The sequence below is a fragment of the Osmerus eperlanus genome, chromosome 7 (assembly GCF_963692335.1).
Source record: "Osmerus eperlanus chromosome 7, fOsmEpe2.1, whole genome shotgun sequence".
Lineage (NCBI taxonomy): Eukaryota > Metazoa > Chordata > Actinopteri > Osmeriformes > Osmeridae > Osmerus > Osmerus eperlanus.
The window spans coordinates 1,400,915-1,417,286 of NC_085024.1; the positions used below are offsets into that span (position 1 = coordinate 1,400,915).

The window sequence follows — 16,372 nt, forward strand, 5'->3', positions numbered from 1 at the left end:
CTAATTTTTAAGTTGATAATTCTGTACGGCCCCCGAATGATGGTAAAAATATCCTATATATACAGGGGTTCCCCACCCCTGTTATAGAGGATACTGTCACTATGTGTCCCAATACCAGTACTACCATACTGTATAGGCATATGACATTAAGTTCACTAAATAATGTTATTGGGAAACACTGTATCTTTATCCCACTTAGTTTGCCATCCACAAGCTAGGCTAGCCATCCACAAGCTAGGCTAGCCATCCACAAGCTAAGCTAGCCATCCTTGCACGACTGCCCAAGGTAAGGAATGTCCAGGCGCAGTAGTGTATGTGCCCGGATGCTAGGCTAGCAGTGCTAGCATCCAATCCTAAGGTGTTAAATGTAGTACACACACACACACTCCCACACACACACACACTCCCACACACACACGCGCTCCCTCGGGGAAGCAGAGGGGTTCAGTCAGGGAGGACAGCTCAGATGATCCTTATGAGAGACGGGTTGAGGAGACATGGGGAGCAGAGTAATATGTTACCCCTCCCTCCTGCACACACACACACACAACCTTCAACACACACACTGTAACTTGGGTGCCGGTCGCTGACCCAACAGAAACTGGTCTTATTGATCGCCATGCGACTTTCCTACACTGTAGAGAGAGAGGGAGGAAGACAGGGAGAGGGGGGGAGAGAGAGAGAGAGAGAGAGAGAGAGAGAGAGAGAGAGAGAGAGAGAGAGAGAGAGAGAGAGAGAGAGAGAGAGAAAAAAAAGAAAGAGAGGGGGGAGAGACAGAGAGAGAGAGGGAGAGGGGGAGAGAGAGAGTCAGAGAGAAAGTCAGAGAGAGAGAGGGAGAGGGGGAGAGAGAGAGTCAGAGAGAGAGAGCCGTCCTCAAAAAAAACATTATGGCATATACACTAACACTCACATACAGTATATATGCACATATGCAATATATACTATTTGTATGTCGCTTTGGATATTAGAGTCTGCTAAATAAATACAATTTAAAATGTACTAATACACACACATGCACACTCCTCTCCCCTGGGTGTGTTTACATGTTATATCCCAAGGGGGCAGGGCTGTTTAACACACACAGGCCCATCTCCCAGAATGCACTGCCTCAGGGCATGACTGCATACCTGTGAAAGGGAGACAGGGGAACGATAATCACACACACACACACACTTGAGTGAGGAAGGCTTGTCTTCATTCTGCATTCAGGTTACAGACAACCTTGTTTACAATCCGACAGTTCTGTAGTTCAGGAGGAAATAAAACCTTCCGGAGCTGAAATACAGCTTGAGCTCCCCTCTCTGTTCCTTAAGTCTGAAGTTTCGGGGAAATGTAGAACGGTGTACAATTTCATGCTTTTCAGCTCCCTGCATCGGGCGACCTGAGGTGCTGGCTGGTGTGTCTGGATAATAGGGCTGTGGAGGGGAGCTTCCCAGCTCTCTGGCAGAGCATTGGACCTCCTAGAGAGGAGATGGGGGAAGGGGAGGTGGGGAGGGGAGCAGTGGAGGGAGGGGGTGTAAAAAATGAAACACTAGCTTGTTCCACGAGTCAGAACTCTTATTATTTTCCTTCTAGCTCAAACGCCGTCCAATCAAACAAGTGTGGGGGGGGGAGTTTTAGTTCCAATCTAGACTCCTCGCAAATGTCTAGGAACCAAGGAAGTGGACTGTTTGACCCCGTGATGGTGACATACTCAGCTGAGTCTAGTTCCTGCTTCCTGTGTGAGAGACGACTCAGCAAAGTACAGCCAGAACAACAACAACGAAACCTTGATCTCCCACAAGAGAACATTCCTCTTTTAAGGCTCTCTCTGGAAAGTGCTGAGCTGGGAGAGAGAGAGACGGAGAAAGAGAAAGACAGGAGAGACAGAAAGGCATGAGAGAGACGGAGAGGGATGAGTGACAGAGAGAGGAGAAAGGGAGAGACAGAAAGAGAGAGGCAGGAGAGAGAGAGATGGAGGAGAGAGGGAGAGAGAGAGAGATGGATGAGAGAGAGAGAGAGAGAGAGATGGAGGAGAGAGAATGAAGAGAGAGAAAGAGAAGAAGAAGAGAGTGAGACAGAGAGAGACGGAGAGAGCTGGGAGGGAAAGGGAGAGAGGGAGAGGAGGGATAGAGCTATCTGTCTCCCCAGCAGGGGTCTTCAGCTCACTGACGTCTCTGTAGCTTATGGAAGTGAGTCTCTGGGCCTCATGTAATAACGCTTTTGCACCCACTTCAGGCGTATTTGTTTCGCAATTTGCAATGTACGGTATAGTGGGCGTAGAAAGGCGCTGATTACCCGATGACCTGCAGGTTTCGTAAACACAACGTAAACTGAAGTATCACAGCGTGCGCACAATCTGCGGGTTGGCCACGGCGCTAATAACGCTACGTTTGCAAATGTACGTACATGAGGCCCTCTGTATCTTATGGAAGAGAGTCTCTGTAGCTTATGGAATTCTTATGGAAATGAGATTCTGGAATGTCGTGGAGAGCCTGAGGGGGGGGGGGGGGGGGTACAGGACAGTATGGACCAGGTGTACAGGACAGTATGGACCAGGGGGTACAGGACAGTATGGACCAGGTGTACAGGACAGTATGGACCAGGGGGTACAGGACAGTATGGACCAGGTGTACAGGACAGTATGGACCAGGGGGTACAGGACAGTATGGACCAGGTGTACAGGACAGTATGGACCTGGGGGTACAGGACAGTATGGACCAGGTGTACAGGACAGTATGGACCAGGGGGTACAGGACAGTATGGACCGGGTGTACAGGACAGTATAGACCGGGTGTACAGGACAGTATGGACCGGGTGTACAGGACAGTATGGACCGTGGGGCAGAGCCAACAGACAAACCACGTACCATCACACCTTTCCCCTACCCCCGACAAGGAGAAAGGGGGTTTTCCCCCTTTGTCCTTATCTCCAGAGCAGGAGCTTCAAAGCTTCTGGCCCAGCATGGGGTCAGAAGGTAGACCAAAATGGCCTTACAGTATGGAGACAAAGGATTTTAAGGAAGAACTAACTTTTCTGGATTTACAAACATATTCTCAAGGACTACATGGCTCATGGACACTATTTCAATGACAGTAGTTGATGTGTTATAATGTATGCTTTCCCTTTAATGCTGTGTTGATATAATTTGATGTTTTAATGTAACTTCCTTTCCTGTTATGATAAATCAGTCAATCTTGATATCAAAATGATTCGAATCTACAAACTAAACCATTTATTAATGTTGTATTGTTATATTTTGAAGTATAAGCAATACATGGACATTTGAAATAGCTGAACTCTGAAAAGTTATCAACCACTTCACACCCATACGTCAATCTCAGGATGGACGCCCAGGTGGGAGTAACTGACCAATCAAAGAGTTCACCTCCAAAAGGATACCCCCCTTTCGCAAGGATTATAAAACCTTGACGCACAAGCAATCCTGGCTTTTTCGCAAGGATTCACTGGAAGTGTTCGCGACACATCTGACCTATCCTTCTCAATCAGCAACTCACTGGACCACTAGGAACTTGAACGAAAGATTCCTTTGCTCTAACCGTTTGACAACGACGAACGGAACTTTGACTTAAAACTGACAACAGTAACTGCGATATTGCTACATTTCTTACTTGTGAACATTGGCATATTGTGATTTAATTACGTTTGATTTTAGTTTGCAAATGATTTAACCTAACTTTCGTTAGGATTAGTTAACATACTCTCCCATGAAGCCTATCTCTCTCTCTCTCCCTTCCCCCTCCCCACGCGCTCTCAACCTACCATCTTGTACCAACCCTCATCATAGTTTAGGACCTACTGTATACAGTTCAACTCAACTCACTTTCAACTAACCTATAACTTCTCTGGTATTTGTTCATTATAATTACATTTCCTTAAATAAATCATTGTTTATAATACTCGCGTTATCCCTCACGTTATCTGATCTGCTCTACTTTCATAGAATTCACTACTTAAGATTAGACTGATTATTACGAAGGCTATTATTCAATATTATTCAATAAGGTTTCCTCTGTCCCTTTAACAAATAAGAGGTGGTGCCCCTAAGAACTACATACTTATTATAAATTAAGTATTGCTAATCTTAAACGAGCAAACCCCGCTACAACCGGATGTACAGGACAGTATGGACCATGTATGAATATGATTAGGCTGCACCATGAAGCAAATGGGAGACAACTAAAAGAGGCGTGCGTTGCCATGGAAGAATTAGACACGTTTGAACTCTAGGCGAACTTCTTCTTGGTGGCCAGCCATTGGCTGCCAGGTCCTGGACTGAGGCCCTGTAAGAACTAGGACCGGCAACGAACAATCCTCACCATGGTAACAGGCCATGGTAACAGGCCATGGTAACAGCTGGCGCCCTAGCGCTCCAGCTGCTAATAAAGACACACACACACACACATAAGTTCAAACACACACACACACACACAAGTTCAAACACGCACAAACACACACACAAGTTCAAAACATGCGCACACTCACACAGAAGTTCAAACACACACACACAAGTTCAAACACTCGCACACACTAACCACAAAGGTGGGCACATCCCACCCTCACTTCCTGTGTGTCTCCAAGTGCAATGCCCCTTCAGAGGCCACAGAGTTGCCGTTGTTCTTGAACCCAGCGTGACCTCGACAGTAAACAAACGTTTGCCCCCGGACGGTAAACAGCAAAATGCTGCACACTGCTAACATCACAGTCTCAGCAGGCACCGGCAGGATCGAGGATGGGAGAGACAAAGAGAGACAGAGACAGAGAGAGAGAGAGATGGGAGAGACAGAGAGAGACAGAGACACAGAGAGAGAGAGACACAGAGACACAGAGACACAGAGACAGAGACACAGAGACACAGAGACACAGAGACACAGACGGAGACACGGAGACACAGAGACACAGAGACACAGAGACACACAGAGACACAGAGACAGAGACACAGACACACAGAGACACAGAGACAGACAGAGAGACACAGAGACACAGAGACACAGACACAGACACACAGAGACACAGAGACACAGACACAGAGACACAGAGACAGAGACAGAGACACAGAGACAGAGACACAGAGACACAGAGACACAGAGACACAGACACAGAGACACAGAGACACAGAGACACAGAGACAGAGACACAGAGACACAGAGACACAGAGACACAGAGACACAGAGACACAGAGACAGAGACACAGAGACACAGAGACACAGAGACACAGAGACACAGAGACACAGAGACAGAGAGACACAGAGACAGAGACAGAGACACAGAGACAGAGACACAGAGACAGAGACACAGAGACACAGAGACAGAGACACAGAGACAGAGAGACACAGAGACAGAGAGACACAGAGACAGAGACAGAGAGACAGAGACACAGAGACACAGAGACAGAGACACAGAGACACAGAGACACAGAGACACAGAGACACAGAGACAGAGCGCAAACAATGGCCTTTATACAAATTTCTCAAGATCTTGGATTCATGTTTACAGTCATGAGTTGTCCAGCTGCTTCTCATTCACACTCAGAACACTCCTTCTCCTTCCTGCAGGAAGTTGTTATAAGTTACCTCCTTCGTAAAGTTTACAAAAAAGAGTGTCTGGTTGCTGCAGAACGAGCCCCGGCTGTTTGTTTTGACGACGGTTTGCGCTCGGTTAGCCGTGTTAGCGCTGGAAGCTAGCTCATCCGAGCGCTTCAGTAACAACAGAGCTGCCGTCAGTCACAGCAACTACCCTCCCCCTCCCCAACCGCTCCTGTCATGACCACAAAAACAGAACTGATGTTATCTAGCAGACAAACGGCCATTAACCCTCTCCCCCGCCTCCCACCTCCAAATACCAGAACTTGGTCAAAATATGTTTACATAGCCGGTCTTCCACCCCCTCTCCCTGCCTCTATCTTTCTGATGCTGATTGGGCAACCTTTATGGGAACGCACCAATCACAGTGGAAAGTACATTACAGTAAATGGTGGTGGCGTGGGCCAGAAATGTGACATGATGGTGTAGTTAATCATAATTACTCCACGCCTGGCCACAACCTCAGGCAGGGGCAGGGGGGCAGGGATAAGGGACAGACGCTTAAAGGACAATTATTCAGTTCTTCCTTAACCCTTTAAACCAACCACAGCAGTCTGAAACATTCCACCAGAGCAGGGCTCCACTCCAACACACACACACACACACACACACCAACATGCTGCACCACACACACACAGAAAGCAGAAAGGTATGGAGGTCAGGGAGCCTGCCTGCTACATGCATCAGGCAGGCTGGAGCAGGAACCAGGCCTCTCACCAGTCGGCTGCAGGTTAAATCTAGGACACGTCCCCACCCCCTCTCCCCTTTCCTACCTCCCCCCCTGTTACATCTGCTGCTGATGAATGGAGGGGAGGAAAAGGAGGAGGAGAGAGGAGAAAGGAGAAGAGAGGCGGAGAGGAAAGATGTACATGCTGTCCTGTGATGCTGTGCCGATCCTCCCAATGCCTAAACTGACATGTGACTGAGTTGGAACTATGGATATCTGTGTTTCCATTTGCACATTTTACTCTCTACTCTTGATGCATGAATATGTTTAGCCTCTGGTCTGCACCTCTCTGTCACCGACCGTCTCTGGAGGAGGGGAGACCTCAATCAACTGCTCCTCACAAGGTTTCTTCCATTATTTCTCAATGAGTTTTCCTGGGAGTTTCTCCTTGTCTTCCTTGAGGGTTTAGGTTGGTTGAGGGGCAGTTCTATGGGCGTATGTGAAGCCCTCTGTGACATTGCTTGTAAAAAGGGCTATACAAATACAATTTGATTTGATGATTTGAGGAGAGGAGAGGAGGAGAGCAGAGGAAGAGAGGAGCAAAAGGATGATGGGAGGAGGAAAGGATGATGGGAGGAGATGAGAGGAAGAGAGGAGGAGAGGATGATGTGAAGAGAGGAGAGGAGGAGGAGAGGAGGAGAATATGATGGGAGGAGAGGGGAGGATGGGAGGAGGAGAGGATGATGGGAGGAGAGGAGAGGATGATGGGAGGAGAGGAGAGGAGGAGGAGAGGATGATGGGAGGAGAGGAGGAGGAGGGGATGATGGGAGGAGAGGAGGAGGAGAGGATGATGGGAGGAGGAGAGGATAATGGGAAGAGAGGAAAGGAGGAGGAGAGGAGGAGGGGAGAGGATGATGGGAGGAGAGGAGGAGGAGAGGATGATGGGAGGAGGAGAGGAGGATATGATGGGAGGAGAGGGGAGGAGGAGGATGGGAGGAGGAGAGGATGATTGGTGGAGAGGAGAGGATGATGGGAGGAGAGGAGAGGAAGAGGAGAGGATGATGGGAGGAGGAGAGGATAATAGGAGGAGAGGAGAAGAGGAGGAGAGGATGATGGGAGGAGAGGAGAGGATGATGGGAGGAGGAGAGGAAAATAGGAGGAGAGGAGAAGAGGAGGAAAGGATGATGGGAGGAGAGGAGGAGGAGGGGAGGAAAGGAGAGGAGGAGGAGAGGATGATGGGAGGAGAGGAGAGGAGGAGGAGAGGATGATGGGAGGAGGAGAGGATGATGGGAGGAGAGGAGAGGAGGAGAGGATGATGTGAGGAGAGGAGAGGAGGAGAGGATGATGGGAGGAGGAGAGACGAAGCGCTCTCTCTCAGCCGAGCTGTGGATGTTTACGAAACGGCAAACAGGGTATCCCTTGGTGTTCTCAACGTACACACACACACATCCCCCCTCTCTCTCTCACACACACAAACACTCACTCATGGATGAGCTGAGTGTTAATTTCTTGTATTTTAGCAGACCTTTTTTGCAGTGTCTCTCTCTCTGTCTCTCTCTCTCTGACTCTCTATGTCTATCTCTCTCTGACTGTCTCTCTCTCCATCTCTCTCGCCATCTCTCCATCTCTCTCTCTGACTTTCTCTCTCGTTCAATTCACTGCACAGCTGGTATTTATTGAACAACCCCCACACACACACATACACACACACACACACACCTATGACAGGAACATGTCTATAATCCACATGAGGCTGAACCAGCGTACTTCAATATTCTCCTAGGAATTCTCTTTATTTCTCCTACCTCTCTCTACTCTCTCTCTCACACACACGTTCGTGTGTCAGGAAGGCCCCCAGAGCAGGGCACACACACACACGCTCGTGTGTCAGGAAGGCCCTCAGAGCAGGGCACACACACAGGCTCGTGTGTCAGGAAGGCCCTCAGAGCAGGGCACACACACACACGTTCGTGTGTCAGGAAGGCCCCCAGAGCAGGGCACACACACACACATGCTCGTGTGTCAGGAAGGCCCCCAGAGCAGGGCACACACACACACATGCTCGTGTGTCAGGAAAGCCCCCAGAGCAGGGCACACACACACATGCTTGTGTGTCAGGAAAGCCCCCAGAGCAGGGCACACACACACCTGTTCGTGTGTCAGGAAGGCCCCCAGAGCAGGGCACACACACACACACGCTCGTGTCAGGAAGGCCCTCAGAGAAGATCCCACACACACACACCACATGCACACACAGGCACAAACACACACCACATGCACACACACACACACAGGCACAAACATATGCATTCACACATATGCATTCACACAGACACTCTCACACATCGTCACACACACACACACACACTCTAAAGCACACAATCACACTCTCCTCTTGAGCAAGCTAGTGCAGTCGTAGCCTGCAGCCAGTGCCTCAACACAAAGGCAGCACAGGAGAAACTGCTGTGGGAGCACAAAGGATGTAAGCTAACAGCTCCGCTGTTACACTTCCTGCTCCTGTACCCGTGTCACCGCTTTTTCCTGCTGGAGAATCTGACAGGCTGTTTTACTGACTCTACAACAGGCTCAGAAAACAGAGCAGAGCAGTGTTCCAGAGCAGAGCAGTGTTCCAGATCAGAGCAGCGTTCCAGACTAGAGTAGTGTTCCAGATCAGATCAGTGTTCCAGACTAGAGCAGTGTTTCAGATCAGTGTTTCAGACTAGAGCAGTGTTCCAGACTAGAGTAGTGTTCCAGATCAGTGTTCCAGACTAGAGCAGTGTTCCAGACTAGAGCATTGTTCCAGACTAGAGCAGTGTTCCAGACTAGAGCATTGTTCCAGACTAGAGCAGTGTTCCAGACTAGAGCATTGTTCCAGACTAGAGCATTGTTCCAGACTAGAGCAGTGTTCCAGACTAAAGCATTGTTACAGACTAGAGCAGTATTACAGACTAGAGCAGTGTTCCAGACTAGAGCATTGTTCCAGACTAGAGCATTGTTCCATACTAGAGCAGTGTTCAAGATCAGTGTTCCAGAGCAGTGTTCCAGACTAGAGCAGTGTTCCAGACTAGAGCATTGTTCCAGACTAGAGCAGTGTTCCAGACTAGAGCAGTGTTCCAGACTAGAGCAGTGTTCCAGATCAGTGTTCCAGACTAGAGCAGTGTTCCAGACTAGAGCAGTGTTCCAGATCAGTGTTCCAGACTAGAGCAGTGTTCCAGATCAGTGTTCCAGACTAGAGCAGTGTTCCAGACTAGAGCAGTGTTCCAGACTAGAGCAGTGTTCCAGATCAGTGTTCCAGACTAGAGCAGTGTTCCAGACTAGAGCAGTGTTCCAGATCAGTGTTCCAGACTAGAGCAGTGTTCCAGATCAGTGTTCCAGACTAGAGCAGTGTTCCAGAGCAGTGTTCCAGACTAGAGCAGTGTTCCAGACTAGAGCATTGTTCCATACTAGAGCATTGTTCCATACTAGAGCATTGTTCCAGACTAGAGCAGTGTTCCAGACTAGAGCAGTGTTCCAGACTAGAGCAGTGTTCCAGATCAGTGTTCCAGATCAGTGTTCCAGACTAGAGCAGTGTTCCAGACTAGAGCAGTGTTCCAGATCAGTGTTCCAGACTAGAGCAGTGTTCCAGATCAGTGTTCCAGACTAGAGCAGTGTTCCAGACTAGAGCATTGTTCCAGACTAGAGCAGTGTTCCAGACTAGAGCATTGTTCCAGACTAGAGCATTGTTCCAGACTAGAGCAGTGTTCCAGACTAGAGCATTGTTCCAGACTAGAGCAGTGTTCCAGATCAGTGTTCCAGAGCAGTGTTCCAGACTAGAGCAGTGTTCCAGACTAGAGCATTGTTCCAGACTAGAGCATTGTTCCAGACTAGAGCAGTGTTCCAGACTAGAGCAGTGTTCCAGACTAGAGTAGTGTTCCAGACTAGAGCAGTGTTCCAGACTAGAGCATTGTTCCAGACTAGAGCAGTGTTCCAGACTAGAGCAGTGTTCCAGATCAGTGTTCCAGATCAGTGTTCCAGACTAGAGCAGTGTTCCAGACTAGAGCAGTGTTCCAGACTAGAGCAGTGTTCCAGATCAGTGTTCCAGACTAGAGCAGTGTTCCAGATCAGTGTTCCAGACTAGAGCAGTGTTTCAGACTAGAGCAGTGTTCCAGAGCAGGGTTCCAGATCATTGTTCCAGACTACAGCAGTGTTCCAGATCGGTGTTCCAGGAGCAGCAACAGCTCTCATACAGACCCAGGCCAGCGTCTCCAGGCCGGGGACAGTAATTGGCTCATGTGATAAACACCAGCATTTGACATTTGCTCTGCTGGCTCAGAGGGAAACACAGCAGTTTCCCTCTGAGCTGAGAGGGGAGGGACACCAGGCAGAGTGCACCCTATCAGAGCTGTGGAAGGAACACTTCCAGACTAAACTCAGAAGCTCCAAAAGAGAATCTTCAACATAGCAGAGATGCAGAACAACAGAAGCGCTTCTCTTTTGATGTGTGTGATGTTGAGACTGATAAAGAAAATGCCAAGTCTGTGTGTGTGTGTGTCTGTGTGTGTCTGTGTGCTTGTACAGTTGTCTTTGTACAGTGTTTGTTCTGCCTATCATTAGGCACATGCAGGCAGCATGTGTAGCTGCCTGCATGTGTAGCAGGCAGCTACACATGCTCTGGTGTGGACCTTGTCTGCGCGTAGTGTCTGCTCACATTTTAAACAGGCAAAGGGAGGGACAGCCCTTCTCTCCTCAGATCTGCTGTTCAGGAGCCAACCAGGAAGTAGAACATCAGAGGACCCAATGAGCCGCAATAACCCTGCCCTGCCTCCAAACCTCCCGCCTCGCCTGCCTCCAAACCTCCCGCCCAGGGGCGGCCTTAAGCATCTGGGGGCCCGTTTCAATAACTAATATGGGGCCCTACCCACATAAAACATAAACATAATAGAGCAGAAAAAGTAAGGATTCCTGTTGTTTGCATCAATAATATTTTATTGCGTGCACTTTCAGCTAACAGGCAGCTCAACATATAAATAATCCAACCTTATTTGATTAAAACTAAGTTTTATACAATTACACAGCGTTTTACGTTTGAATAAGCCTCGCCCTTTCACGCACTTAGCAGTATTAGCGCAGTATATTTTCAACTGTCTGGGCTCAGCTGACTTAAAAAAAAACCCTGCTCAAACATCCCCTCAACTTGAAGTATTTAACAAAAGCACAAAAAAAGTGTCTGACTGAACCGAACTATATACAACGATGCTGGAGGCTCCGCGTTACTTCAGCACCATCATGGATGCAGCTCACCGGGCGGCAGGCGTAGATTTCACCTGAGCCCTTTTTAGAAACCCACCCTTCTGTGTTTGATTGCTGAGAATGCCCTAATAAGTTCATCTTTGTCCAGCGATTTTGTCACCTCGTGCTCAATTGATATCTGAGCGAGAGCTGACAGCCGCTTAAGCCGGTCGCAGTGAACTTCGCCATGGTAACCGTGAGTTCGACCAATCAGAGAGACGTCAGTCAGTGTTGTTTTGCTTAGGATTGTGGGTAATGTAGTATAACAGAAGATCGCAAATAACAAGGTTGATTTCATACGGACTTGTGGCTTTTATAGGAGCAGAAACCTTCGTTTCACAACCTCATAGCTCGATTTTTGCTGGTCTGTTGGGGGCCCCCTTGGAGGGCGGGGCCCGTTTCAATTGAAACGGGTGAAACATAGGTAAGGCCGCGTCTGCTCCCGCCTCACCCTGCCCTGCCTCCAAACCTCCCGCCTCACCCTGCCCTGCCTCCAAACCTCCCGCCTCACCCTGCCCTGCCTCCAAACCTCCCGTCTCACCTTGCCATGCCTCCAAACCTCCCGCCTCACCCTGCCCTGCCTACAAACCTCCCGCCTCACCCTGCCCTGTCTCCAAACCTCCTGCCTCACCCTGACTCCAAACATCCTGTCTCACCCTGCCCTGTCTCCAAACCTCCCACCGCACCCTGCCCTGCCTACAAATTTCCCGCCTCACCCTGACCTGCCTCCAAACTTCCTGCCTCACTCTGCCATGCCTCCAAATGCCAGGAGCATGGAGGGGGGGGGGGCAACAGGCTGATAACTCTGTGTGTGTTGGTCGGGGGGGGGGTCCTTTGTACTTCTGTTCATTTGCAGTTCTGCCATCCACCCATTTATGGCTTTATCAAGTGTGTGTCAGTTGTGAGTGAATGTATTAATACCTTACTAGGTTTTAGTGAATGTGTAGAATGAACACAGACTGTATGTAGTGAATGTACATCGATTCTGCAAAGACAATAACATTTAATTCTGCTCTGTTCATCTGTGGTGTTTGTGGTGCGTCATTCATCTGGCTACGGCACAAATCTGCTCCAGCTGCACATGGCTTACACCACACACACACATCCGAACACACACACACTCCCAGGGTTAGCTGAGGCCTAAGCTGGCAGGGGAAACCTCCAGGATTGTTCAGGGAGCAAAAAGGCTGAATCCATGGAAACAAAGGGAAACGTCTAGAAGCATCAAGGAGCTGAAACACATCAGCAGCCCACTGGCAACCCTGAGAGAGAGAGACAGACAGAGGGAGAGAGAGAGAGGGAGAGAGAGAGGGAGGAGACAGAGAGAGGGAGGGAGACAGAGAGAGGGAGGGAGACAGAGAGAGGGAGGGAGACAGAGAGAGAGACAGAGAGAGGGAGGGAGACAGAGAGAGGGAGGGAGACAGAGAGAGAGACAGAGAGAGGGAGGGAGACAGAGAGAGGGAGGGAGACAGAGAGAGGGAGAGAGACAGAGAGAGGGAGAGAGACAGAGAGAGGGAGAGAGACAGAGAGAGGGAGAGAGACAGAGACAGAGAGAGAGACAGAGAGAGGGAGGGAGACAGAGAGAGGAAGGGAGACAGAGAGAGAGACAGAGAGAGGGAGGGAGACAGAGAGAGGGAGGGAGACAGAGAGAGGGAGAGAGACAGAGAGAGGGAGAGAGACAGAGAGAGGGAGAGAGACAGAGAGAGGGAGAGAGACAGAGAGAGGGAGAGAGACAGAGAGAGGGAGAGAGAAAGCTTCTCCAAGCTCCTATCTCACACCAGATAGTGTGTGTGTGTGTGTGTGTGTGTGTGTGTGTGTGTGTGTGTGTGTGTGTGTGTGTGTGTGTGTGGTGGGGGGGGGGGTATGTGTCCGTGTGGTCCGAGTGTGTATGTTGACCCTCTCTCTCACACACACACACACACACACACACATTCTGGACCGCGCACACACACACACACACAAGAAGGCTCACACACAGACATCCACACACACTCAGCCTCCACACACAGACACTTGCACAAGCAGGCGCACAGTTAGGGTCATAAACACACACGACACCATCTTTATTCTATAAGTATAACTTATTTTAGAGTTCTCTTCCCCTGGAACAGATTTCATGTTCCAAACGAGGGGGGCTGTCGCTGTCTTGGTGTGTGGGGTTGCATCAAATTCCCCTTTTTTGCTCTGTTAAATTGCTGCACCAGTCCACACTTGACCGGTGGGGATCTCATTCTATTATGACTGTAACTGTTAGCTGCTCCTGGCATTCTCTAATCCCTGCTCTCCTCTCTCTGTCCCCCCCCCCCCACACACACACACATCCCTTGTGGTGTGGGGGGTTTGAGTTGTCAGCACCTGCCTGGTCGTCGGTCGGCCAACGCTGGACCTGGTCGCGAGTCTCCCGGTCCTGTCCTACATCTATAAAGTTGAACAATAGATTTTGGTGTTTCAAAACCCATCGACACTGTATGACTATGTTTAGCCTGTGTTCTGCTCCTCTCTCTCACCAACCGTCTCTGGAAGAGGGGATCCCTCTCTGAATTGCTCCTCCCAAGGTTTCTTCCATTTTTTCTCCTGTTGAGAGTTTTTTGGGGAGTTTTTCCTTGTCTTCCTTGAGGGTTTAGGTTGGTTGAGGGGCAGTTCTATGGGCATATGTGAAGCCCTCTGTGACATGCTTGCGTGTAAAAAGGGCTATACAAATAAATTTGATTTGATTTGACGACACAGAAACACACAGCTACACCGAAGCGTCACTAGCGTATCTGCAGCTAGCGGGCCGCCCAGGAGCGCGTGAGCAGCTGACCCTGAGCTGGACTGAGACAACAGATACCGTAACTGATGACACCGTCAATTCAGAGACGATACACAACATGGACATGGACAGAAACATCACTATGTAACTTCTAAAGCCCTGGGTCACAACATAATCGATGATCTGATGCTGTGCTTTCGTGCTTGTTTGTTGTTGACACATGCTTGACTATTTTGACATAGGCTATTGAGAAACCTCGGATTGCCATGTAAAGGATTCTTCATTATGAAGGACATTGTTTTAACAACTTACCTCTTTCACTTTCTCCCGACGCAGAAGAGTCTGCGGGTCGCTTGCCGTCCCCGGCTCCGTGCCCGGGGCCGCTTTCAGCAGGCATTTCTTGAACTTGACATAGTCGCGAGTATCCGTGCTGGCTCCGTGATCCGAGGAGGTCACCCTCTCCGCGGCGGACTCCGTTTTACTCCTCAGCAGAGTTCTATCTTCCTGGGCCTTACTGCCCGGGAGTCTGTCCTCCGGTTTCAACTCGTAGGAAACCGAAGGTTTACGGGTTTTGAGCTTCGTGCTCGTCTCGCCCTTTGGCGACGTTAAACCCCGAAGATGATCCTGGTCTTTTGATCCCTTTCGATGCTCTCGAGCATCGTTCTCCGAACCCACCGTAACCGGCTGAGTCTCCGTCTTTGACAGAAAAATCCGTTTCAAACGAACAGAGTCCGGTAAGAAGAACAGTGCCCCAAAGCACAGGGTGACCAGCCCCGACAGAAAGAGGAGAAACACGAACTTCTGGGATAAACGAAGACCCATGCCCGATGCTGACACACCGGGCAGTTTTCGGAAAAACATTTAAAGTGTTTTGGGGTGGGAGGATTTAGGTTAATAGGATCAGTAAAAATGTGATGCAAATGTTGGGCACTGCTCAACTCGGCTATTAGCTCCCCTGTGTGCTTGTTGCATGTGTAAAAAGTTGATATGCAGGGCTGAAAACACACCCCTGTCTCTTTCTGAGTAAACCCCAAACTCTCCTTATATGGCTGTTGGCTCAATATGCATCGGTAAAGGTTAACTTTAGGCTACGGTTTAGCAATCACGTTTGTTTTAATATCTAACATCGAAAACGTAAAACGCAAGATTATGTGCATACAATTAAACGAATCTCCCCGTCATACATTTGAAGAGATTGCACTTCAAATTTCACAAGCCCAAACCTTTAGGACATTGCAATACGATGGTTTAAAACAGAACCAAACCTTGAAATATTCCCAACTACCAGCTGTGTGGAATTCAGTCCTAAAAGATTAGACTACGGAGTGCATCCGCCACGGAATCAGTTCAAGTTGTTCCCTTTTTCATTATTCCACGTTGAGCAAAATCATTAATAAGACATCGCCGGATGGTCGACTGGAGCGGGGAGCATTTCTACAGCGGGTCCGTTTATCCTGTGCTTTCCGTTGCATGTCACAAATAATCAGCAGTCGCATGGATCACGAGTTTACAGGTTTGTATCCATCACGGTAGACTGATGAATGGCTGGAAACGCATATTTAGTCATGTCGCCCACCGTTAGGAAACTGAACGGGCTCCTCTTCCTCGTCGGTAGCCTCAGCAAACCGCGCACACCATCAAGCAACAACGAACCGCGAATTGGCGGACGTACGAAATGTTTAAATCCGTAACATACAATTCCGGCTACAATTCAACGTCAAATAGTGTCTCGATATCCCATCAAAACACGGCGTCTCCCACCCGCCGTCTGCCTCTCGTGCGCACTCTGCTGTACCGCGTCTGCCCACTGGCTCAGCGGCGCGAGGGAGAGAGGAGGGAGGATTCAAGCGCCCACTGCTGTAAAAACCAAGCGGGTTGGTCGGCGTTTTGAGAGATTTTCCTCTGCAGTTTACTCAAACCCTGTCAAATGCACGAGAATCTCCCGGAGAACATACTGACAGATACGGATGTCTAACGGAACGCCGCGCGCAGGGTGGTCGTTCTATAAAATATGACTAGTGATACACGAGGGGGTGGATGGGATATTTATCGACACTGACAGAAGAAGAAAATAATCTGAATTAGCGACGCTTTCATATCAAA

The 16,372-nt window shown here is 49.2% G+C and overlaps 1 protein-coding gene across 4 annotated transcripts in view; it reads right to left on the reverse strand.

The window, feature by feature from the left end:
- The window catches only part of LOC134024047 (mannosyl-oligosaccharide 1,2-alpha-mannosidase IC), a 140,354-nt gene extending 124,236 nt beyond the window's left edge, over nucleotides 1–16,118 (reverse strand). The window contains exon 1 of one of the 4 annotated variants that reach the window (XM_062466433.1): nucleotides 14,582–16,118. In XM_062466433.1, the coding sequence (XP_062322417.1) occupies nucleotides 14,582–15,130 (549 nt within the window). In that variant the 5' untranslated portion in view covers nucleotides 15,131–16,118. Of the gene's footprint in view, nucleotides 1–5,494; nucleotides 5,516–5,573; nucleotides 5,656–14,581 lie in introns of those variants that run through there. The other 3 variants (XM_062466434.1, XM_062466436.1, XM_062466435.1) reach the window with 3 other exon arrangements.
- Nucleotides 16,119–16,372: the final 254 nt, after the last annotated feature.